The sequence below is a fragment of the Chrysochloris asiatica genome, unplaced genomic scaffold (assembly GCF_000296735.1).
Source record: "Chrysochloris asiatica unplaced genomic scaffold, ChrAsi1.0 scaffold00442, whole genome shotgun sequence".
NCBI lineage: Eukaryota > Metazoa > Chordata > Mammalia > Afrosoricida > Chrysochloridae > Chrysochloris > Chrysochloris asiatica.
The window spans coordinates 609544-635228 of NW_006408960.1; the positions used below are offsets into that span (position 1 = coordinate 609544).

The 25685-nt window shown below is 51.6% G+C and overlaps 2 protein-coding genes across 2 annotated transcripts in view; both read right to left on the reverse strand.

The window, feature by feature from the left end:
- The window catches only part of SLC35E1 (solute carrier family 35, member E1), a 14086-nt gene extending 1008 nt beyond the window's left edge, over positions 1–13078 (reverse strand). Inside the window, exons 1-5 of the mRNA XM_006877112.1 lie at positions 12652–13078; positions 12349–12419; positions 10026–10163; positions 8658–8783; positions 1595–1840 (exon numbers count right to left, since the gene is read on the reverse strand). Coding sequence (XP_006877174.1) covers positions 1595–1840; positions 8658–8783; positions 10026–10163; positions 12349–12419; positions 12652–13066 — 996 coding nt within the window. The 5' untranslated portion in view covers positions 13067–13078. The remainder of the gene's footprint in view (positions 1–1594; positions 1841–8657; positions 8784–10025; positions 10164–12348; positions 12420–12651) is intronic.
- Positions 13079–15838: 2760 nt separating this feature from the next.
- MED26 (mediator complex subunit 26) overlaps positions 15839–25685 on the reverse strand; it is a 46664-nt gene continuing 36817 nt past the window's right edge. The window contains exons 2-3 of the mRNA XM_006877113.1: positions 17761–17835; positions 15839–17479 (exon numbers count right to left, since the gene is read on the reverse strand). Coding sequence (XP_006877175.1) covers positions 15839–17479; positions 17761–17835 — 1716 coding nt within the window. The remainder of the gene's footprint in view (positions 17480–17760; positions 17836–25685) is intronic.

Below are 25685 nucleotides of genomic sequence, written 5' to 3' on the forward strand. Positions count from 1 at the left end.
GCTCTACAGGAGTCGGACGAAGCTGCTAATCACATCAGGTATGACTCCAAGAGAAGATTCTGGAAAGAACCAGACACTGCTCTACAGGAGTCGGATGAAGCTGCTAATCACATCAGGTACAACTCCGAGAGAAGATTCTAGAAAGAACCAGACACTGCTCTACAGGAGTTGTACTCATGATGGGACACATAATGCACCTCGGTTTTAGCTTTTGACCAGATGAAAATTCAATTTTGCCAAGATCTGATCAACTGAACATGTATTGCAAAATGTCTGGTTTCTTCGTTTGTTGTTATGCTGCTGCATTAAAAGCTTGGCCAATAAATATGTGAGAACTTTATTTTGAGGGGACAAAACTCAAACCTCAAGGAGATACCCCTTCACGCCAAAAATGGAAATGATTTAACACACACACAACAGGTGTTGGGTGTGGTGGTGGAGAGACTGGACCCTCATCCATTGCTGGTGGGGAGGTAGCCATGGAGAACACACAGCTGCCGCAGGACTGAGCTACCCCACGCCTGATAGGATGCCCCACAAACGCAGACGCAGGACCGCGGACAGAAACCTGTGCCTCCGTGTTCTCTGCAGTGCTTCTCAAATAGGGGAAGCAACGTAAGTGACTGCCAACAGGTGACGGGTGGACACACCAGGTGTTACCCAGCTGTGCCACACCACGGTGGGGCCTTGACAACAGCAAGCAGAGCGAGCAGTATCATCAGGAAGTCACCAGAGGACAACTACTATATGAACTCACTTAAACAGAGTTAGTTAGACAATATACACAACCCAGGGGCGGGCGGGAGTTTTGGGTTAGGGACCGTGACTTTATGTGAAAGGTGCTGGAGTCTGGAAAAAGTGATGGTGGTGACACACATGGACAGTGGTCATCAATGTCACCGAGCATTTGGCAGTGGCCTTGTCTGCAGGGTAGGCGTAGAGGAGAGAGGAGCTCCGATTTCAACCAAAGTTACCCAGAGCAGGGCTTGGTGTGGCTGAAGGACGGGTGGTTACTGAACCTGTAGAGGCTACAAGGACCCAAAATCAAGTCCTAGTAGCTATCACCACGCACATTAAAAACCAAAACCCACCAAGCAACCCAAACCCTCTGTCGACGTGTCAGCCCTCCGACTCACGGTGCCTGCCCCGTGCGTTACAGAGAACTCCATCCACAGGCCGTCTCATGAAAGCCAACCATCAAGCCTTCCTTGCTTGGTGTTGCTACGCGATTGGAAGCACCAACCTTTCTGTAGTAGCGTATGAAAGACAGAAGTTTGGTTCTCGCTCCCTGGGATCTTACCTGGCCCTGTGGTACAGAGTAGAACTAGTCCCCAAGGCTTTAGTGATCTTCCTCTTCACAGAGGCAGTTCATCAGGTCTCAGAGTGCCTGGGTGCATTTGAACTGCCAACTTCTGGATTAGCAGCCAACCCCAAACCATACGCACACGCAGGCTCCTCTCTCTGCAGCTTACACCAGTGGAAACAGAGCCTTTGACGGGAGGAGGCAAATCCTTGCAAACCCGGACCTCACAGTGCTGCATGCCTGGCGGGGAGGGCGTCAGCAGCAGAGCCCCCTGCCCCCAGCCTGGCTCACCTTATTGTAGAGGAAGACCCCCAGGATGGCTGTCATCATGCCCAGGACGTTGGTGCTGGTGACGGGGTTGCGTAGCATGATGAGTGACACGGTGATGACCATGATCCTCTTGGTGGCGTTGGCAACCGAGTAGCTCAGGGGACTGATGAGGTTGAGGATGCTGAAGGCAATAACATTCTGGGCAAAGTTGCAGAAGCCGCTGATGGCCAGGAGCAGGAGTGTCCAGGGCCACTGGGAGATGTAGGTCTGCAGGTGGACAATAAGGTAGTGTATGGGGGATGGAGGCCGCGCCACAGCCACCCTGGAGCCTACGAGCAGGCTGGGGGACATGGAGTAGGAACTACATCGCTTATCCGGTCCCTAGGTTGGAAGGTAGCACACGCCCTTGTGGGCTATGATAAACCAGGTGCCATGGAATCACCCAACTCACAGCAACCCCGTGTGTCAAAGCAGCACTGTACTTGACAGTGTGCCTCTGGGTAGACTCGAACTTCCAACATTTCAGTTAGCAGCCAAGCACTTAACTGTCGGCACCACCTCTGACCTTTTGATACCTCACAGTAGCATAATCTCTTATCACTGGGCAGGGGCCCGGAGTAAGACGTGACCAGTGTCTCCTCTCATTCCCCAAGATAAACAGACAGGACCTTTGAGCTAGACTGGAAGGGCTAGCCGAGTGGATAGTCTGCATTCCACAGGAAGGGGAGGGGTCTAGCAGGGGCTCCTGAGTATGTGAAGAATCCAGGACATGAACGTGCCCTGGCCTGGAAGTCCTCTGGCAGGCTGCTTGACCACTCTGGGTCTCAGCTGTCTCATCTGTTATTGACTGAATTTTGTCCCCAGAATGTGTATTGGAATCCCAACCCCTATACCTGTGGATGTGATCCTTCCTATTTGAGACTAAGGATTTCTTTGTAATGTTCCTAAGTCCAAAGCACTGTTGGTGTTAAGTGCCGTAAGTCAGTTCCAACCCAAAGTGACGCTGCAGAGGGTTTCCGAGAATGAGCTTAAACTGTCAATCCTGTGGTTCAAACCAACTTTGCAGTCCAGCATAATCACTTTGGGAACACGGTGGTATAGGAAATTATCTAATATGTCTTCTAGCCATTGTCTGTGACTCCAATCAAATAACGTTTCTGCCCTGCTGGGTCTGAGGAAGGATGGCATGATTCAGCTGTGGAAGGTAACAGAGTTCACTGTAACTGTTAAAACTTGAAATTCTAGTGTGGGTATAAAATGAGCCATCTCAGAAGCAGGAATGCGGGGGATCTCACAACCATCGAAAAAGAGGAGCCAGTCCTTTGGACTGTTCCTGTGCATTGAACCTCCTTGACCCAGGACAGAAAACTGTGACCCCAGAGGAGGGGCAGGGGAGCAACAGCCGAAGAACCAAGAACGAGAGCACAGAACAGAGCCGTGGCCTTCCCAGCTCCCAGAGCAAGTCAAGCTGAGTGACTGGGCAGGAGGCCTGCTTATAGAGAGCATGGTGCCTCTAGGTATTTAAGTGGGGGAGCTTGGTTTGCTGACCCATGGAAGCCAGAGCCCAGTGCCCTCAGACTGAGGCTTATGGTGGTGACTCCTTAGGCATTTATCAGCACCTGACTGGAACAACTGTGCCCGGAATAATCTCTGATCCTACACCGTAACCTGTTAATTTCCCTAATAAACCCTCTGTGAGTCTGGTGTCTGAGTTCCGGGCGGGCACTGTAATCAATTACTAAACCTGGTTGCGTAGAGAGCACTGTGGGAGGAATGGTTGGCACTTCATATTTTTGCGATTATGAAGAGACATACAGAAGCAAGGAAAACATAAATGAGGGAAGACAGATGCCAGGTGGAGCCTGCCAAGGAATGCCTTGAAGTTAAGAGATGCTGAGATGCAGACCCTCCCACAAAGCCCACTGGAAGAGAACCTTCCCCAAGAGCCACTGCCCTGAATTTGGACATCCAGCCTCTTGAACTACAGGAAAATAAATTTCTATTCATTAAAGCTACCCAACAAATCTGTGTTAGAAGAAGTACAGCCAGAATGCTCCTTAGAAGCCAGGATGGCCAGACTTCATCTCTTATACTTCAGACATATTATCAGGATATCAGGAGGGACCAATTCTGGGAGAAGGACACCATGTTTGGTAAATTGGAGAGTCAGCAAAAAAGAGGAAGGCCCCAAGAAGATGGATTGGCACAGTGGCAGCAGCAATGGGCTAAAGCATAGCAATGATGGCGCAGGACCGGGCAGTGTTTCATTTTGTTGTGCATAATGTCGCTATGAGTCAGTACTGACTCAATGGCACCCAACAACAATGATCTAAAGGGTCCTGGTGTATCATGCTGTAGGGTAAGCTTGGTCTGAAGTGCCATGTTGGTGGTTCAAACTCACCAGTTGCTCCTTGGGAACCCTATACAGGGTCACTATGAATGAGAAGCGACTTGACAGCACGGAACGACATATAAACTTCAGGGATTTGCTTCTGTAGAGAACGCAGCCTAAGGCACAGCCATTTGTGGTATTTCCATTACAGCAGCACTAAGACACTCAGGAGCTCGGTTACGAGTCGGGCAGCGAACCTCAGGGTCAGCAGTTCGAAACTACCAGCCGCTCCACGGGAGAAAGATGAGGCTTTCTGCTCCCGTAAAGATTTACAGCCTCGGAAACCCTGTACAAGGTCGTTGAGTCAGAACCGACTCCACGGCACATAACAACAAGAAACTACGAGATCGTTTATGCAACAGGAGCAGACTGATCCCTGCTCAGCTGAGCCAATCCTTGCTGTGAAAATGCTCTGCCCAATTTCAAGCTAAACATCAAAGGGGGGATGTTATCAGCTAACTGAGTCACGCTCTGGCCCCTGATGGTATGAGGTCACCCTGATTAAGAGGCTCTAACACATCAGGAAACCACTAGGAACATCTGGACCATAGTTCCCCAAAGAGCCCAGGCAGCTGGGGAATCCTGAGGTTTGTGGATATCTATTCTGTTTGGGGCTGGCTTCCAGAGAGTTGCGCAGTCCTCTTCCCATGTGCCCACCACCTCCTTCAGCACACATCCTGGGCTGGTGGGTGGGAGGGTCAGGAGGCTGTGATAGGCAGAGCTGCCAAGTCCAGCAGGATGACCTCGGATGGCTGCAGGCCTGATGGGAGTGCAGGGACAGCAGCATGGGTAAGTGTCAGGCAGACTTGAGACTGGTCAACGACCTGCGTGCTTGGTCTGGCTTCTTGTCCAGTCCAGGGACCAGCTGGGCTCTTTGGAGGCTGAGTGTGGGGAGCAAAGTCACAGAGTTCTGTGGCTGATGGTGCTGGTCCGGTCTCCGCTGAGTTTACAGCTCTACAGCTCCCAGATTCAGCAGACTGAAGCCCTATCGGCTTAGGAGAATCTACTGGTTCTGGATTTGTTGTGTGCATAGTTCTGGGTTGATAGGTTTTTAGTTTCAGTACCATAAAGATGATGTTCTACTTCTTTATGGTTTTCATGGTTTCCGATGAGAAATCTGCATTCATTCAAATCTCTGTTCTCCCAGCAGCGCCCACATCGCTTTTCTCTGTCTGCTTACAAAATCTTTTTAGCCTTTCATTTTCAGCAGTTTGCTTTGAAATGTTTGGATGTAGGTTTATTTTGTTGGGAGTTCACTGAGCTTCTTGAATCTGTAGATAAGGAGGCTTCAAAAAGTTCACGGAAAAACTTCATTATCTTTTAATCTAATTTTTCCACCTAAGCCCCTTTATATGTTGTTTGCTAAATTTGGGACGTTTTCGCACCTTATTTCCGCAAAACCATTTTTAAAAAGTGCAGCATTCTTTCTCTCCTCCTTTAAGGCGCAATTACAGAAATGTTAGACCATTTGGTATTATCTGTGACGATGACAGCCTTGTAAGCCCGATGTACAGTTCTGCTCCAGCCTCCCTGGGCACTGAGCTGGAACAGCCTTGATGACAATGGGTTGTTCTCTACTACAGTTCTCCGCCCTCCGAGTCTGAGGTGCCTATGGAAGCCCACTTCCACCACCACTTTGAAGTAAGTCCTGTCTTAAGTCTTACTCAGTTTAAATACCACAGGCAGGTAACTTAACAGACATTTATGTCCTCACAGTTCAGGAGTTACAAGTCTGAGTTCAGAGCAAGACAGTGTAAGAAGAGCAAGGCACTCTGATCTGCTAGGGGGCTTTTCCATGAAGCTGCCTCCTAGAGAAGGTTACTTTTTCTGTAAGAAGCGGAGGATGAACATATAGGCAGGTGTGCTCAGAAAGTGAGCACATATCTGTGGGGGGACAGAGCGAAGGCAACAGGGAACAGTGGCAGACTTCTTTGGGGTTAGATGCTAATGTTATGTAGGTTGGCTTTAGAAAGAGAAAGATTTGGCATACTGGCGTGTGTGTATGTGTGCGTGTGTGTGTGAGAGTAACTCCTAAGAACTGAGAACACTGGAGCAAACAAGCCACCCTGAGAAGGAAAACGTAGTGCTCTGACTGCCCACTTTTCATGGAGCACGTTCTCAGGGCCAAGCCACAAGGCGCCACAGCAAATCGTAACAGCCTTCCTGCCCTTCCTCTGGCTGCAGCCACCCCGGGTGGAGAGCCTCTCTCTCAAGCTGGTGGGTCGAGAGTGTACAACTCTGAGTGTGCGTCAGAGTGTGGGTGGGGGGATATCAAGGTAAGTAATACAGTAACACACAGGAATAAGGAGGCAAGCATGAGCAAATACGTGATGTGGAGAGGAAAGGAGCCAAGCACAAGAGCAAAGAGGTGTACACACAAATTCAAGCACTACGAATCCTGGAATGTCGACTGAACTGGGTAGGCGTCGCAGGTACTGAGGTTCAGTCCTAGAGCACCGCAGGAACACAGTACTGCAATAAAGCAAGTCACCCATCACTTCTGGTCTCCCATTGCAGAGAGGGGTTATGTTCACACTGTACTGCAGTCTATGAACTGCGTGCAACAGCATCAGGAAAAGCTGAGAATGACCCATACCTGACACAGAGACACACAGTGAGCACATGTTGGGGGAAAATGGCACTTGCTTGAGATGAGGTTGCCACAAACCTTCAATGTGTCAAACACACACTATCTGTGAAGCGCCATCCTGCAAGGTCTACCTGTATCATCAGTATGAACTCTGAACTCACTGCCAAACTCCGTGCTTCCTAGCGTCTCCCTGAGAAGGCAGAAAAGCAGTAGCAACTCAAGCCACTGGCACACACAGTACCCAGATGGTGCCTAAAAAAACAATCCACGAGACTCCCCACTGAGACAAGCAGGACCCCCACAGGGGTGGCTGCCTGCAGTTTGGGACGGGTAGTGCAGAGGAGGGATCGCCCTCCTGTGCTACCCACAGCCACCAAACACAGAGTCACGGTGCCCAAAGGGCTGGAAGCCAATGTAAAGGGCTACGTAGCCGACATAGGCAATTTGAAGATCAAAGATCAAAGAGTAACCTATGCAACTGGTAAGCACACGCCTTCATGATGCATGATGGTATGTATGGGGGGGCTGGGGGAGAAGAATCATAGAACACAATGAGGAAACAAACCTCAACTCACTGGCTAACATTTGAAGTAAGACCCAACTCCTAACTCTGAAAGTAATAAGAGGAAATGGGTCAACTGCCTTCCTTGTACCATATTTTAGGGGTAACATACCATCCCCAAAGTTCTTTACAGAAAAATTAGTTATTCCACGTGGAAAGATAACTAGAAAATTGAGCCCATTTTCTCTTAAGCAAAATAGAAATCATATTCAAGACTTCAATGGGTTAATGTACAGTGAAGGATTAAATCAGACCATACTTACCAAAAATTCATCAAGAATACATTACCAACCCAAACCAAACCCTTTACCAAGCCCTAACCAATTCCAATTCCTAGCAACCCCAGGTGTGTCAGAGTAGAACCATGCTCCCTGAGACTGACAACGGCTGTAATTTTATGGAAAGGTCACTGGCTGGCGCGGACAGTTTATGCTCGACTACTAACCTAGGAGGCCCGGATGGCCAGGCTTCATCTCTCATACTTTAGACATATTGTCAGGAGAGACCAGTCACTGGAGAAGGATATCATGATTGGTAAGGTGGAGGGTCAGAGAAAAAGAGGAAAACCCCCAGCGAGATGGACTGGCCTGGTGGCAGCATCAATGGGTTCAAGCGTGGCAACAGTAGTGAGGTTGGCCCAGGATCGGGCAGTGTTTTGCTCTGCTGTACATACAGTCGCTATAGGTCGGTACCGACTTGATTGCATCTAACAACAACCTGCTCAGCAGCACTGTGGAATAAAGGCCTGGCAATCAGCTTCCGACTCGACGACACTTAGCAACAACCACCTGCTTCCACCAAGATTACCTTTGTGAGCTGGTTCTGGCTCACTGCAACCCCATGAGTGCAGAGTAAAACTGCTTGAGAGGGTTTTCCAAGCTGTGGCCTTTTGAAAGCACATCACCAGGCCTGTCTTTCAAGGTCCCTCTGGGTTTTCAGCTTATGGACATAGATCAGCAGACCACTGCTGAGTGAGTTCAAACTACCAACCTTTCGGCCGGAACTCAAGCACAAACCACTCATGTTTCTCAGGGACTTACATGTAACCGTCTCTTAGGCCAGGAAACAGTCTAGAAGAATCACTTGTGCCCTCTCTTACCATCGTCCCCCTAGGAGTTCCTAGTGCAGTCCCTGCAGGGGGTGGGAAAACTCATTTGAGTGCTCAGGGAGCCCCAGATCTCTCCAGAGTAAATGGCCATACAGGCAGAGACAGCACCAACACAGCAATCGAGTATCGTAAGCAGTTTTGAAAAGTCAGAGTGAGATCGGAACAAGATCTGTCAGGATAAGAAAGAGCTTCCTACGGGCTTCCCTTTCCTGATGCTGCCAGTACAGAGACAACAGCTGGACTCAAGGAAACACCAAGGAGGCCACCTTCCTCCAAGGAGGAACATCAGTTACAACAAAGAGCCAAATGTTAAGAGGGCTGGGGTCAGATGTCAAAAATTTCCAAGTCAACACAGAGATGTGATGCCCCAACAAAGTCTCGACTCTGGAACCAGTCGGGTGAAGGGTGTGTGCCCGGAGCTGGCCAACTCACCAGGTCACTGCTGACGAGGAACGCCGAGAGGTCCACCAGCACCCATGTGGGAATCATGAAGAAGATGGCGTGGCAGCCCAGGATGTTTAGCAGCCGGAGGTGGTGGATCCGGGAATCTCTCAATACCTGACAGCAGAAAGTTTCCTGAAAGGCCGATCAAAACTATACACGGACAAGGGATCCCAGACCTCAAATACAGCAAAGGCACATTAACCCTGATGTCCAACTTGACAACCGATAAGTGAACTTATAAGATACGTAGCATGTGCCCAAAATCAGTGCTGTTTCATGAAGGATCAAGACAAACAAACATGAAAAACCAGTAATACTTGATGTTGGAGAAGCTGCTGTGAATGAGGCACTCATATATTGCTGGTTTAAGGATAAATTGGTATAACCTTTTTGCACTAAAACTAGGCAAAATATATCAAGAGCCATAAAACACTCACAATTTTTGGCCCAAGAATGGGAAACCTATCATAAGGAAATAAGCAGAGAAGTAGGAAAACGTTATGCACCAATGTGTTCATGACTCTGCTATTTATAAGGGATGGTTGGAAACAACCTGTATTTCCAGTAAGGCACTGGATGCATTTATTGTGGTACCTGGAAAGTGTGTAATTACTGTAGCAATTAAGAGCAATAATTTTTAATGATGGGGGAAATGCTTATGCTGTAATAGCAGGTGAACCAAGATTTTAAAATAAACATGACTCCTCACTCAAGTGACTATTTTGTTAGCTGACATTTTGCATGTATGATCACAGTAGATACTTTTCACACTAATGACGTACAAATGCCCAGGTGTAAACGCTGGCTGTGATGGGCAAGGTCAGGATCCTCAGTGACTCAGCAGTTATGCCACGATGTCACCCTTGCATTTTCTACAACCTGATGTGGTCATCGTACATTTTCATATAACGTCACCATGTCAGTACATGAGAAGTGGGTACACATCTAGAGCAGTGCAACTCTAACGTGTAGAGGGAAAAAAAAAACCCAGTCATGTCCATGCGAGACAGTATTGAGACTGCACTCAATACAGGGGAAACCCTCTGGGCAGGGGGCAGGTTTCATCTGATTCTTCATGTTCAGCCCTCTCTCCACCCCCCTGCACAGGGCCTGCCACAGAAGACGTTTTTAGAGTTTTCATGTTTTGTTTCACATTGAGCAATGCCAATTTTACAATAGAAAGACATAAACACACTATTTAAAAAATAAATTGACCAACAGAAAACCAGTAGACAGGCAATGAGGATTGTCCCACGCCAACACTAAGAAATCTCTAGTTGGTCCCGTCCTCACATTCACTCAGCTGCCACCCACATGTTCCGACCTACCGAGCACACCCCGACGGTGACTCAGTACCTTTTTGGAGAAGATATTCTGCAGCGAGAAGCACAGGGTGGCCGCCAGGGCGCTGAGGAGTCCCCACATGTCAAAAGACAGTTCGGTGACAGTGGCCAGCAGGACACCACTAATGATGGGGATGAGGGACAGGTACACCTGGGGAAGAAGGTGGGGCTGACGGCTGGCTCCTCCTTGACCCGAAAGACAGCCCAGAGGACACCACATCCCTCTTTGGGGAACTGAGATAAGGGTGTTGGGGAGAAATGGTACAGGTGGCTACAGAGTACCTGAGGCAGGGCTGCTTGGCTGTAGGCAGCCCTACCCCCTCCTCCACACACCAACTCAGAACCCCGAGTGTCCCAGAGACTCCCACTGCACCACTAACTGTCACCAAGCTGACTCTCGTAACCCCATGTGTGGCAGAGCAGACCTGTGCCCGCAAGGCTTTCAATGGCTGCTTTTTGAGAAGTAGCTCACCAAGTCTTTCTTCCAAGGCACCTCTGAGTGAGCTAGCATTTTCAAAACTTTTAGTGAGCAGCCGCGCATGCTGGACGTTTGCACCACCCAGGAGCTCCCCTATTGGCCCAGATGCTGATGAAGTCCTCATTTCCTTTTAATTTGGGCCCTTTAAACACATCACTTCTGGCTGGGTCACCACCCACTCCCAGGCCCTTCCCACCTGCTCCTCTTTTCCCCTCACACTCCAGGTCTGTTCCCTCAACACTATAAGCAGAACACCCATGCTGCACCCCTGCTGAGGGCCCCGTAGTTACAGGCTCCTACTGTCACCTGTGCCACGTTTAATAGCATCGCTACTGCTGCTGCTGCTGAGCTGACCACAACTCATGGCAAGCCCTACACACAACAGAAGGAAACACAGTCTCATTGGACCCGTGACTGACAGGGGATATAATCATTCTCATCCACAGGGGTTTCATAGACCAATTCTTGGAAATTGGTCACTAGGCCTTTTTTCCTTAGTGTAGAAGTTCTGCTGAGGGCCTGTCCAGCATCCTAGTGACAGCCAAGCCTTCAGTGACAGGGTTAGTGGCTGTGCAGGATGCCTACGGGCCTGGAGTCATTGTATAGATAGATGGTGGGCCCTCTGCTGCTGCCCCCATCCTAACTGCCCTTTCAATCCTGAGTTTTCACTCGTACTCCATTTGCTCTATCCTGATACTGGCACCCAATATGCATTGTGGCTGTTGGCGGAACGAACCAGGTGAGGCCACAGTCTGGTTCCTGAGTCTGCCACTTCTAGGCAAGTGGGCTCCACTTTCAATTTGTAGGAAGAAACTTTCAAGCCTGGAGCATCGTCCCCACCAAGGCCTGATCCTGCTCCACTGGGCAGTGCCAGCCCACAGACTTGTGATTTTTCCTGTATCTGATTCCCTGTCTTTTCGGTCTAGGGGGAGAGGAGCCAAAAGCCAAAGCCGTTTATTATTAGGGCCCTTGCCAGCTGTGAAGGTTTCCAGCCCCCGTTATGCCCAGGCTGGGTACAATGTCCCATGCAACGTGCAACCAGGAAACCTGATAAACTTAATGTGCTATCGAGTGATGCAGCGGCACACCTCCTGGGTAACTCCGACCCTGGCGAGTCATCCACCTGACGTCACCCAGGGGCAGGTAGCAGAGCACACCCTACTCTGCCTGTATCAAGATCAAGGCTAAAATAAAAAGAAAACCCCCCTAGAGATGGCCTGATTTCTACAATCCAATCCAGGCACAGCTACCACTCTGAATTACACAAACAGCAGACAGAAACCCACCACCGGGAGAAGAGGGCTGTGACCACTATGGAAACAAGTTCCAGCTGGGGCAGCAAGAACCCCATTGCCACCTAAGGCCCTGGGAAAGCAGGCTTTTCCCTTCTGTCCCAAGTAGGAGGCACCTGGGCTTGGCATCTTGAACAGACTCTGAGCTGTGCCAAGCGCGCTTTCCTGAGGCAGCTGGATGGCGTTTGCATTTCCATCCCTAGAACAACTCAAAATTCTTAACGTCCAACCAGACTCTTTTGATTAGCACCTTTTTTCTGATCCCTGCCCCCACTATCTTGCAAGGAAGCTGGAGAGCACTGGCCTGCCAAGATACAACCACAACATCACCTAGAAGCTACATGCCACCTCCCTGCAATCCCCAGAGACAGCACAGGCAGCTCAGGGACACCCTGCTCCAATACCACTGCAGAAAAGGATTCCAGAGCTTATAAGCAATAAAAAGGGAGGCCCCAGCACTGACTTCCGTATTTGACATGCAACAGGCAGCCTGGTGGCCTGGACCACGTCACCCAGTGGGGCTCAGCAGGCAGCCCTGGGTCCACCAGCAGCCCTGGACCTCCTACCTTGGTGCTCTGCTTCTCCTTCATAATGATTCGGGATAAGAGGACCACCCAGATAGGCATGGTGGCTTTGACTGAAAAGAGAGACAAGAGGTGCTCAGGGGCCCGCCCGGGGAGCCTGTCCCCACCTCCACAATAGAGTGGGGGTGGACAAGATTGACAGGTCGGACGCCCCAAAAACTCTTCAGCCTTTCTCTTTCAAGGCTGCCTCCCACCCCACCTCACCCAGGTTCGCACAGCTCCTTTCTCTCCGCCCCCCCGTACCCCCGTGACAAGAGCCTCACGCGCCCCTGGGCCCGCACCCACCGGTGTGCGCGTAAGACACGGGCACCTTCCAGATGCTGACGTGAGCCGACACGGACGCGAAGTACTTGCCGAAGGCAAGTGGCAACACGTAGCGCGGGTAGAAGCGCGGCGGCAGCAGCGGGCCGGGAGGCGTGTGCGGGCCGGGTATGGACGGCGACACGGGTGGCGCGGGGGGCACGCGCCAGGCACGCAGCAGCGGCGGCAGCCCCGCGCACAGAGCCAGGATGTGGCACAGCGACACAGTCACCGGGAACGGGAAGCCGCTCAGGATCACCTTGTTGACCACGTTGCCGCCCGCACTTAGCGCGTACCACAGCAGGCACAGCGCCGCTACGCGCGCGCCTTCGCGCGCCCCGCCGCCGCCGCTCGGGCCTGCAGCGCCGGGACCCCCGGCACCCGCCGCCGCTGCCGCCATCCTGCCGCCCCGGCCCCCGGTACGGCGACGAGGGAGCGGGGCCGAGGGCGGAGCGAGCAGCCGACGCTGCTCCCCATTGGCCGGAACCACTTTGCGTCGCCGCCCGCGCGCCGGCGGACGCACCCCCTACCACGTCGCGAGAACAGACCCCGCCCTACCCCGAGGGTTTCCTGTGGGGGTGGGGACGCAGCCGGAAGTGAGAGGCCGGACGCTGGTCTCGAAAGAAATGTTGTGGACTGTCCGCTGCAGCTACGGTTCCCTGCGGCGGCGGGAGGGGCGGGTAGGAGAAGAAACCAGGTTGTGAAGGTGCCCTCCGGTTTTTCTGCCAAAAAAAAAAAGGGCACCGTAGGGTAGGTGTCGGCGGCCCCATGCAGCAAAGGCTGGCGCCGCGGCATCCTCATGGGTACTGCGGAGAACGGCGAGAGGTTGTCCAGCAAGAGATTACTCTACTAAAAAGATTTTCATTTGTTCGGGAAACCAAGTGCATCCAGCTATGTTGGGGGGAAAGGGCCGTTACAATTCTTTGGAGTCTATACTTGAAGTCGGAACCTCGACTTGATCCCCAATGTTGGGAGGGAGGGAATCGTAGTATCTTTGCGTTTTCCAAGCGGGGGAAACCTACACCCTGAGGCTCACCGGGTGCTCTGGACACCCTACAGGTGGGGGCGGAGAACTACCTACCAACCTCCGCACCCCAAGCCTTTCAGCTACACCCGTGGCCCTTTTTTGGAGCAACAACTTTCTCAGGGCACTCGCCAATACACCTCAGCCTCCGTCTCTCATGAGAAAGACACGTTAGGAACTTCAGTCCAGGTTAATTTTTTATCACTGGAACCCTCACAGCTCAGGAATAGATAACTATGGTCCCCCAATTCGGGAACATGTATGCACGAATTAGTGATTGGTGGTGGTTGTGTGCTGTGGAGTCGGTTGTGACTCATAGGGCTTTCGAGGCTGTAAATCTTTACGGGAATAGTCTCATTTTTCTCCCGTGGAAGTGGTAGTTTGTAACTACTGAGCTTGAGGTTAGCGGCCCGAATCTAGGCCCAGAGCGCCTAGATTTAGTAATTAGCCCCCAGCTATGCAGCTTGTTCAGCCACCCACAAGGCCAAAATTGGAAACTGCGGAGCTGGGAACCTGTGGTTCTTTGCAGGCTGGAACGTTGTGGGGCTGTCCCCCTCGTTAAGTAAATGTGGGCAAGATCATTTCTTCCAAAATTAAAAGTTATAGAAAACCTGTCTTGGCTGGCTAACGGTTTCAAGAATGAGGGGAAAGAAGGCAAAGATGATCACTCTACAATCAAAGGAGAAAATGCTGAAAAAAACCAGTGGCCACACCAGTCAGATACTAAGCCTGGGGCTGGGCCAAGGGCTTGGTGGCTCAGCCTCAGTGCTCACTTGGTCCAATTTAGGGAAAAATAACACCAGGAAAGGGGTCGCATGATGAGCCTTTTCACTTTATCCCTTTCAGTCTTCTTTTCCACATGACAACCTGCTTCTCCTAAACTGCTGATATCGTGGTGGGTGAGCAGTGGAGGAGATGCTGACAGGAGGTGTCTGGTCCCTTGCCCTGGTGGTGGCCTGGGGGGGGGGGGCAGACAGGTGTGGAGACAGTAGTACCCCAGGGCTGAGGGGCATCATGTAATTTCTGCCAGTATCTGGCCTGCCTCCTACTCTGGGGTGAGGGTAGGAGTGTAGGAGTCATAACCTCAGAGGCAGAGCCAAGTCTTCCAGCTCACCCAGATCCCAAGAAAGGACTTATATGAGGGGTCAGAAACCACTCCCAGGCTGGTTTGTGCAAATGTTTTTTTTTTTTTATTTCCACATTTATATCACAAGGTGTCCACTTACTGGACCAAATAGCAAAGTTGCCCCTTCTGCGTCCTGGGGACCCAGAAGTCTAGGTACTGGACATTCACTAAGGCTCCTTGTTTTTGCAATTCGAGTTTCTGACAGATAACCATAAGGCAAACGACTAAAGGAATGGTCACGAGTGTTTCCAGCCCAGACAGGCCACCTCTGCCCAGCACAGCACACACCCCAGTAGCACCCGTGGAAACTCCTGTGGGGCTTATTGGGTGGGGCACTCTAGAAAGATGAGAGTTTCTAGATGGGTCCAAGGAGGAGGAAAGGATGAGAGGAAGGAAAGTTGTATGGCTGGTGGTCAGATGTAACTGGGAGAAAATGAACTCTTGGAAAATTAAATTTTTGCAGCATTTCTTTAGGAACAAGATTGTAACTGAAACCAGATAAAAATGTGTGACTAAGGAACGTGGGGTCAAACTTGTGGCCCGTGGACTGGCTGCCCTGAGCCACCTGGCCCCAAGGAGCTGGAAACAAGGCTCAGCAGTAGCTGGGCCAGACTGCGTGTGCAGTGGTCACAGGCCACGCTCATGCCCACCACCCTCCCAGACACCTCAGAGCCAAATGTCAACACAAACAAATGTAAATAAATAAGACGCGTGCTCTTGGTTCTGATAAGGTAACATCTTCCACAAGTGTTCTGTGCCTGCCTGCAGCTGCGCCCAGCCTGCGTGGCCCGGGTTGTCTGCACATCTACAGGTGGGCCCCGCACTCCATTCAGCTGGCTGCTGGAGCGCTTGGAACTCGCTTTGCCGTCCTTCCTGCAGTCCTTCCTATGCAAGTTTGTTAGTAAACTGGTAGCAGCATTTCACAAAAGAAGGAGAATCACGAGGGCAGAGCGCAAGGGCACCTGCCCCGCCTCAGGTGCCTTCCCTGGGCCTTCGCACCCACCCCACCACCCACTAGACGGTCAGTCCAAGCAGACGTAAGGCAGAATGTTCAGGCGCCCATCGTCACCATGCGGGTCTAGCGCTATGCACTGCGTCCAATCATACCAGGTACCCTGTGTATCATAACACCCGTTCACACCCGGCCACTGGTGGGCCTGGATGCGCTCCAAGTCGTCCTGTGTGACCTCACGCGTGCACCCTGGCAGGTCCGCAGGCGGGCTGTGTGGTGCTAGCACATGTGTCTCACGGGCACTGTGCCGCTTGGCGCTCTCCTCCTGCCGAAGGTACTCGGACATGAAGTGGTGTGCACCCGGCGTCTGCGCACCCGACGATGACAGCAGGCTGCTCTGCCGGCTCAGGTAAGACTGGATCATCTCATTGCGTGACAACTCCTTCCAGTTCGTCTGTTCAAAGGGGCTCTGCAGGCCACCCTTAGGCTCGGGCGCATCCGGCTCCATTCGCGGTGGCTCAGTGCGTGCGGGGCTCTCTGCCTGCACGGGCTCCTTTTGGGTCAGGGGTTTGATCTGTCTTGTCATGGGGTCAAAGGTGAGCTTCCGCTCTTTTAACCTCACGGGTTTGACGCCCGCTTCAGGCCCCTGCCCGTCCAAGTTCACTGTGTAGTCTCGCGGTCGGTACCGCTTCTTCTTCCGGCTCTCTGAGCCACCTGAGGAGGCAGCATCGCTGTCCGCCCGGGAGGAGTCTGGGGATAGGCCTGCCCTTGGCAACAGGGGTGGCTCAGCAGTTGGCAGCCCCGCCTTACAGCCCAGCCCTGCCAGCCTCTGGTGGCCCTCAGGCTGGTCAGGCCAGCGGCCTGGACTCTCTGCACTGGACAGTAGCTCCAGTCGCCGGACTGGGGGTGTGGGAGGCTGGGCCAGAGGGAGTGGCGAAGGCGCCTGTGTGGCCTCCAGTGATGGGGGCCGTGGTGAGGGGCTGGGTGCTGAGCCTTTGGGCACATATGGGCTCCGCTGCCGAACAAAGGGTCCCTCTTGCCGCGAGTTCCGAGGGCTGAAGGAGCAGCGAGAGGCCCCCCTGGGGTGGGGTGTTGCTGGGGTCTCCTCCATTCTGTCCAGTGGCTGCATTGAGGCAGCTTTGGCCCCCAGACTCAGGCCCGGTGAGCTGGTATGTGGCCTCACGGCGTTGACTGGGATCCAGCCGCTGTGCTTGTCGTTCTCGCTGGGCTCCAAACGGCTGCCCTCGGGGCCTGTGTGCCCGCTGCCGTCCAGGGGACCAGTGAAACTCTCAGGGCTCCCACTGATCCCATTCGTGGGCAGGGGTGATGAGTTGGGGGCCAGGGGCTCATGGCTGGTCTTAGCGGTCTTAGGTGGTGGCCCAGGATGGCCAAGGTCTCGCTGGTCCCCCTGGCGCTTTCGGCTGCCCCGCCTGTCCAGCCGCTGCCCGGGTAGCCTCTGGATGTCATTTCGGCTCTTCAGGTCATGTATGCTCCGGGGTCCAGCCGCTGCCCCTGCCTCTGCTCGGCAGTTGTGGGCGCCGCCATTGGCAGAGCCTGCAGTGCCAGGCAGCCCTCGCAGTGCCGCCTCGCCTGGGTGCACGGGCTCAATGAGCTTCTGCCAGCTCCGCAGCAGTTTCTTGGCCCGCTTGGCGAGCTCCTCGTTCTTGGTCTTCTTTCGGACGTCGTTGATGAGCTTCCCCAGCCGCGTCTCCTGCAACAGAGTGGGTGTTGAGGAGCGCCAGCCTGCTCGAGGCCTCCCCAGATAGAGCGCTCTGTGACAGCTCCACCTCCAACCCACTCCCAGAGGCCCCCTCTGAACAGAGACCCACCCCTGCATGTAGTTCCCACAGACCAGGAAGAATCCCCTGCAGGCCCCGGGTCTCAGAGCAGTCATGTACTGTTAGGTCTCTGAGGGGACATCACCTCACTCAGTCCCCATAGGGAGGCCCAAGCCCTGCCATGAACTCTCCACCACAGTGCAGCAGCACCTACCTCCAGCGCCTCTTTGGTGATGGGGTATCTCTCCAGACTGGAGATGACTTCCAGCACCGCCACCATGTTCCGGATCTGCAAGACAAGAGCTGTGGTCAGCACCTGTTGCCCCACATACACCATGAGCCAGCATGTGCCCCCTGCCCAGGACAGCCCTCCCCCAGCTTTTAACCAGTACTACTGGCTTACTGTGACCAGGACAACCCCCTGTCTGTGTTCAGTTATCACAGACACAGCCTGCACTCGCCACATCTGCCATATGATTTGGACCAGAGGGACAAAAAGATGTATCAGGAAAAAGCCCAAAGCCAGGAAATAGTCACCACGCAAGAAATTGATCACTCTGATGACACAGGCCTCCCAGAGACTGAAAGAATGTGAGAAGACCAGCCGCAGAGCATGCAACCGTCTGAGAAAGTGGGCAGGTTCTAGGAACCACTAAGACAGGGCTGCAGGGGCTGTGAGGGGGAAGGTGAAGGAACATGGTTTCTCCTTGGGGTGACAATGTTCTAGAATTAGATTGTGATGACGGATGCACAGCTCTGTGAATGGACTAAAAACTCCAGAAGCGTACAGCTAAAATAGTAACATTTTACCTCAGAAATATTTTTTTTTGCATTTTAATTAATATATATACAGAGGTCATGACTGGTGGCTCTGGTTACATTCTTCACACCATGTGAACCTTCTCATTTCTGTACAAGTTGTTTCACTTTCATCAATTTATCACAAAACATTTCAACACTAATAAGTGGAGGAGGCTCTGTAGCGAGTAATCAGGAAAATGCAATGAAGGCTACCAATGCTACACCGGAGCGTGGCAGAAATGCCGGTGGGAAACGTGGTGGTGGTGGTAAGGCTAGCCTCAGGAACCAGCTGAGGTGAAGTTGAGCACACAAAGACCCCAGGACCCAAGTGGTCCACCTGTTGCATGCGTGCTATGAGCAGGCACCGCTCTAAGCATGTGACACGCTAACTCCTCCTTCCGCTGTTACGCATGAGATGTGCAACCCACCACCACCATTACCCATTGTACAGATGGAGACATGGGTAAAGCAGGGCCAGCCCCTCCGAAGCAGAGCCCCTCTATCCCTGAGAAGAACAGCTGACTTTGTGGACTGGAAGACGGGAATGAGAAAAACCATGGCAGTGCGCCCACAATGACCATGTGGGGTCAGGGTCACCGAGAGTACAAGGACTCACTGTGATTGGTTCCAGAGGAACCCGCTCAGCAATGGGAAGGGACAACATGGATGAATCACAAACAACACTGAGTGAAAAGTAAAAAACTACATACTGTGTGATTCCTCTTACATCAAACACTAAACATTAATTAGAAAGGAGTACAGATTGGAATGTAAAAGCTAAAACTAAAGCATCTTGCAAAAAAATGCAGGAGAACATCTCTGCAGCCTTGAGGTACACATACTTCCCAGGAGCCCCAAAGCACTAATCATTTCAGAAGCTCCGCTTAATAAAAGCCACTGTAGTGAGCAGGCAAGCCACAGTCAGAGGGACAACTGCAGATAAAATAAGTACCTGGTGACAGATGTAGATTCACAATATATAAGAAGCTCCCACTCCCAAAGCCCAACATTGATCCCCAGCAGTTACAGGCTTTCCAGGTCTCATGGCAGGATCAGAAGGGCTTGTTGGGAGAGGGTAGGAGCCCATGAATGCAGAAGGTCTCTGCTGTGCCCCCACCCCACCTCACACACAAGCACTCCAATTTGTTTTCAGTAAGACACACAATACAAATTAAAGTGGCATCAAGGGCACTCACTCAAGTGAAGAATACTCTCTGGAGTACATAGCCTCTGGAGCATCTCTGTATATTTCCAAAACATCCCTTGCATATACCAGCATGCATGCACTTGACCTGGGGCAGCCCTTTGCCCTAGGGACACCTTGCTTGTTTCTGACTCACCAGGATGACCCGATCTCCCCCTACAGTATCCTGCCACGGGAGGGGGCCAGACAGGAGTGTTTTAGGAGTTAGGATGCATTCTCCAGCCACTCCAGAAGAACCAGCAATGATGGTCCTCCTTAGACATGACCGGGGTTGACTGAGCATAAGCAGAGAGAAATGCATCCTGACAGTTGGGACAGGCTGCTTGGGCATACTGCCCGAAGGGTGAGGGAGAACTGTCCCCATGTCCTTGCAGGACTTGTGTGCTATGGGTTTCCTGTTCCTGTCACAATAAACCACACGTTAGCAACTTAAAACAACGTGCCTTTATTCTCTCTCAGTTGGGCAGGTGTCGCAGGTATAGTGGGGCTTGCAGGATTTGGAGGAGGGCCAGAGTCCCTGCTAGGCCAGGTGGTGGTAGAAATCAGAGGCTATGGCTATGGTACTGAGGTCCCCATTTCCTGGAAGTAGCCCATTCCTCAGTCCAGCTCTTCCTCCATCTTCAACACAGCTGTGAGGCCAAGTTCTTGCTTGTATCTGACCCACCAGAATGATCCCATACCCCCAACAGCATCCTGCCATGGGAGGGGACCAGAAGGGAATGTTTCAGGAGTTGGTCTGCCAACTTCATGTATTACAGAACTGGGATCTCAGTGTCCCCTCCAGGTGTAAAGGTGACCAGTGACCATAACAACTGAGAAGCTGCCCTGCACCCACAGGCCCAGGTGTTAAAGGGCAACAGGTTCCCTACAGTGCTCCTTGTGGGGCCTTCTTGTGGGGCCAAGTCTGAGCACATCTCAGGGGCACCAGTTGGGAGTGATCTGGGGTGAGTTGCCTTGATGGGCAGTGAGCAGACAGGTCTGAGTAGCAAGGTCAGCCCCTGCCCTGTGATGTCATGAGAGTCTATTTAGAGGCAGGTCCTCCAGGGAGAGCAGTGCCCAGGCACAGCCAGCCAGTGGTACAGAGTGTCCTCGTCTTTGGGCAGACGTCCTGTCGCTGAAGAAGGCAGAACACCTGGGAGCCTTGGGGGATGAACAGTCAGGTGACTAGCAGTGAGGTTTAGGCCTTCAGCTCTCAAGAGTTAACTGGGGTGTCAGTCCCCGCCCCAAGGCCTAGGGACCTAGCTGGGTTGAGCCCTGGCATTCTGCTCCCAGAATACAGGCCAGATGAGAGACCTGCCCTAGCCTGCCTTCTGCCTGCCTGACAGTGAGACATTGAGCACAGAACCACAGAGCCAGGCAGCCCCTGCAATGGCCAGTTGCCCCCAGGACTGAAGCAGACCCCGTTGAGTGCAATGAAAGGCTACCCCGAGAGGGTCTAGCTTGAAGCCCCACACCCCCTCAGTGCCTCCATCAGCCTGTAGTGCCTAGGCAATGCAGGCACAGTGGAGGAGTCTCCCTCAGAGACACCCGCAGACCCCTCAGGGCAGGTCAGGAACTTCAGCTGAAAGAAGGGGGCAGAAGGTGGGATCTAAGTCCATGAGGAATGGGGAGAGTCAACTGACCCTCCAAATGGGGAAATGGCTAGGACTGGGGAATGAGGGTAGGGAGTCAGCAGCCCACCTACTCTGATTGACCCCCACTGACTTTGGTGTCTACTTGCTCCCATCTCTCCAGCCTGAGTCTGTATGAAAGTACGCATCTTGTGGGATGGGAATTGGGGGTGGTTCCGATGGGTCTACTGATTCTGCCAGACCCTCCCCCTGTGGAGTTCTTTTCTCAAAGAAACCTCTGGAAACCAACTGGCAAAAGCTTTCCTAACATCAGAAATCATGCGTCAGGTCCCAGAGCAAAGCCAGGGCCCCTGGGCAGATGGGTGTCCATGTGTCCAGAAGGACTGGAGCCCAGTGCTGCTTGGCCCCCAACTTGGCCTTCAGACTCAGAGGATGGGGTGGCAGCTGCTCCAGCTCTATCCACCCCAGGTGTCTCTGGCTCCTGTTGACACTTGTGAGGATCGGTACCCACCAGCCTCCGCCAAGCTGTGGATCCTTACCCCACTCAGAAACCCTGCCCCCAGTATGACAGGTAGAAGTCACCAAAATCAACACCACCTGAATGAGCCTGAGGCCAGCCCTCACCACAGACCCCAAATCTTGCCTCCTGAGTTACAGACTAGGACTGCTGCAGACCGCAACACTGAGAGCAGCCCCCTTAGATTTCATGCCTGGGGGTATATTTCTGGATGATATAAAACAGGAACAGAGAGATACGGCTCTGGCATCTGTATGATCAAGCACGCTTCACCCAGCTCTCAAAAGGTCCTCTGGCAGAAATTCCACCTCCAGCCCCTTACAATCAGTGTTTGGATACCCTGGGGGCTCAGCATGTGGGCAGGGGTGGGAAGAAGCAAAAGTCATCCTTATGGGACCCTAGGGACTGAACCCTTTCCCTCACACTCACACCACTTTACAGACAGGACTCCAGGGTCAGGGCAAGTCCTGCTCTGTCTCCCCAAAGCTTTGTGTGTGTGTGTGTGTGAGGGGGTGACAATAGTGCCACCAAGTCATGCTCCCTGCCAAGGAACTGCAGCGGACACTAAATCCCCAGTCTCCCAGCAGCACTTGTGTTAGTCTCAGGCCTGTCCCTACAGAGGGAGGTCAAACAAGCCTGGACAGCCCACATGAGGTCACTTTAAACCAACCTCAAGTTTCATGCACAATGGTCTAGACTAGAATTTACAAAGACCACTTAACTTGAAAGTTCACAAGCAAGCAAGCAAGCTGTCTGTTCAACTCAAACTCACCACATGCAGCACCAGAAGCAGGGGTCTACTGAAGTCACCTGTGTTCCCACAGCCCCAGCTTCTGGATCCGCCACATCTGTTGGCCTCTATCAGCTGCCCCTGAGGGAATGAGGACCCTTCCCTGATGTTCTTCCTCTAGTCATTGTCCCTCAGACTAGCCCCCACAGCTGTGTGTGTGGTCCTCCCTTGGCAGCTCCCACCTCCATTCCTTGCCAAGCACCTTCCTCTTCAGGGGCCCCATGGAACTTCACCTCTTATGGGGAGCTGGCTCTCCCATACAGGGCTGCAAGAGGAAGTAAGCCTGCCATTTACAGCTTGCTAAGTGCTTCCTCTCTGTAGGCCATCTGCTCCCAAGAGCATCCACAGTCCACAGGAGAGCATGCAATTGAGAGCAGGAGAGAATCGCAGGCAGACTGCAGCCTAAAGAGACCCACTGCAGAGTCAGGAGACCATTCCTACTGAGGTCACCCATGCAGCAGGTCTCAGGAGACTGCATGCTGGGATGCTGGGACTTCCCTGCTTCAGTCTGAGAGCAGACAGGGAGGTAGAGAGCGAGCCAGACCCACCAAGGGGACAGGTCAAACAGCACCAACCACCTACGCCTAACCCACCCCTCTGCTTCTCCTCAGTCACTAGGAGAGATGGTCCTTCAGACTCCAGGGGGTGACAGGTGACGTTACCATGCAGTCATACTGGGGCTGGCTGGGGATCTGAGGCTGAAAGGTGCCCTGTTAATATTCCAGGGGGGCTCCACAGGAGCTGGGTGGCCAGTGGGCAATCCTGCTATGGAGCAACTGCAGAGAGGACCAAGGATGCCAATGCTGCCCCCAGAGCAATGGTCATAACTGCTGCACAAGGTGGACAGAGGACTCCTGTCACCACCACCCTAAATATGTCATCCCAGTCTGGACGTATGAGCAGTAACAGAATCAGGAAGATGCCTGAGTGAGGGTCACACATGGTCCTAGCCAAGCTACTACACTTCAATGCAGAGCTGTCAGAAACCACTCAGTTGACTCGGCCAATCCCACAGTCCTTAGAGACCATGCCCACCCAACAGAAAGGGGGCAGAGATGCTGGGATGGAGGAGGGGAGTCCTGAGTCAGCCCTTGGTTTCCCCCAGCAGCTGGACCCCCAGAGCACCATGGGGTCAGGCTGAAAACCACCACAACAGGAGTCTGTTGCTGTTGGTAAGTGCCATCAAGTAGGTTCTGACTTACAGCAACCCTGTAGAGTTTCCAAGGAGCAACTGGTGAGTTTGAACAAGCAACCTTTTGGTTCAAATCAATCTTGCAATCCAGCGTATTAACCCACAATGCCACACCAGGACTCCTATAACCGGAGTTGAGTCATCCCAAAAGACTCAAGGTTCGCTCTGTATCACTGCTCCCAGGGGAAGGGGAACTGATAGATAAACACAACATGGATCATAAATCTAAATGCATGAGCTAATAAGACTATCGAATCTAAAGAAAACATGGGAGAAAAGTTGGATTTTGTGAAAAACCTTAAAATATGACACAAAAAGCATAAAGTATAAAGAACAGGTAAATCAGATTTCGTCAAAATGAAACATTTTTGCTCTTCAAGACACTGCTGCAAAAAATGAAAGGTTCAGATAAGAATTATACCTATAATTCATAAGAAGCTGTAAGTTACAAACTCATGATGAAGAACCCAAGGGGAAATAAATGAGCAAATGATTTCAACACTAAGCCAAATTAAAACTACCATGAGAAAAGGGATTGCAATCACTCTCCTGTAAAGCTTCACTCAATTCATCAAAAAAAAGGTAAAAACAAAACAAATAAAAAAAAACACCACCATGAAGATTGCACTACTACACACCCACTGTTAATGTTGTCTACTGCTGAGTCAATTCCAACTCATGATGACCCCTGTGCTCCATTGGTTTTCTTGGCTGTAATCTTTACTGGAGCAGATTGCCTGATCTTTTCTCCCACTGACATTTATAGTTTGCAGCTGAGTAGTTAACATTTTCACTAACGGTTTACACACTCACTAAACCAAAAAAGGGGCTCTGGTAGCATAGTGGGTTACGAGTTAGGCTGCTGATTGCACAGTCAGCAGTTCAAAACTACCAGCCACTCCGCAGGAATCTGCTCCCATAAAGATTTACAGCCTATACAGGGTCACTATGAGTCAGAACCAGCTCCTCGGCACATAACCACACAAAAGAAACCAAACCCTAACCTACTGCCATAGAATTGATTCTGACTCCTTATGTTGTTGTTGTTGTTGTTAGGTGCTACTGAGTCGGTACCAACTCATAGCAACCCTATGCACAGCAGAATGTAACACTGCCCGATCCTGGGCCAACCTCACTATTGTTGCCACACTTGAGTCCATCGATGCTGGCACTTGGCCAATCCATCTCGTCTGGGGTCTTCCTCTTTCTCTCTGACCTTCCGCCTTACCAAACATGATATCCTTTCTCCAGAGACTGGTCCCTCTTAACAATATGTTCGAAGTATGAGAGACGAAGTGTGGCCATCCTTGCCTCCAAGGAGCACTCTGGCTGCACTTCTTCCACCACAGATTCTTTTGGCAGCCCATGGCACTTTCAATATTCTCCTCCAACACCATAACTGAAAAGCATCAATTCTTCTACGATCTTCCTTATTTACTATCCAGCTTCCACATGCATATGAGGTTATTGAAAACACCATGGCTTGGGTCAGGTGCACCTTAATCTTTAAGCTGACATCTTTGTTGGTCAACACTTTAAAAAGGTCTTGTGCAGCAGCAGATTTGCCTAATTCAATACGTCATCTGATCTCTTGACTGCTGCTTCTCTGAGTGTTGATAGTTGATCCAAGAATGAAGTCCTTGACAACTTCAATCTTTTCTCCGTTGTTTATGATCCAGTGGTGAGGATTACTGTTTTCTTTACATTGAGATGTAATCCACACTGAAGGCCGTGCTCTTTGATCTTCATCAGTAAATGTTTTTAAATCCTCTTCACTTTCAGCAAGCAAGGTTGTATCATCTGCATATTGCAGGTTGTTAATGAGTCTTCCTCCAATCCTGCTGCCACGTGTTTCTTCATATAAACCAGCTTCTCAGATTATTTGCTCAGCATACAGGTTGAATACAACCTTGTAGCACACCTTTCTTAATTTTAAACCATTCAGTGTTCCCATGTTCAGTTTGAACAACTGCGTCTTAGTCCATGTACATATTCCTCATGAGCACAATGAAGTGTTCTGGAAATACTCAGACTTCGCAATGTTGTCCGTAGCTTATCATGATC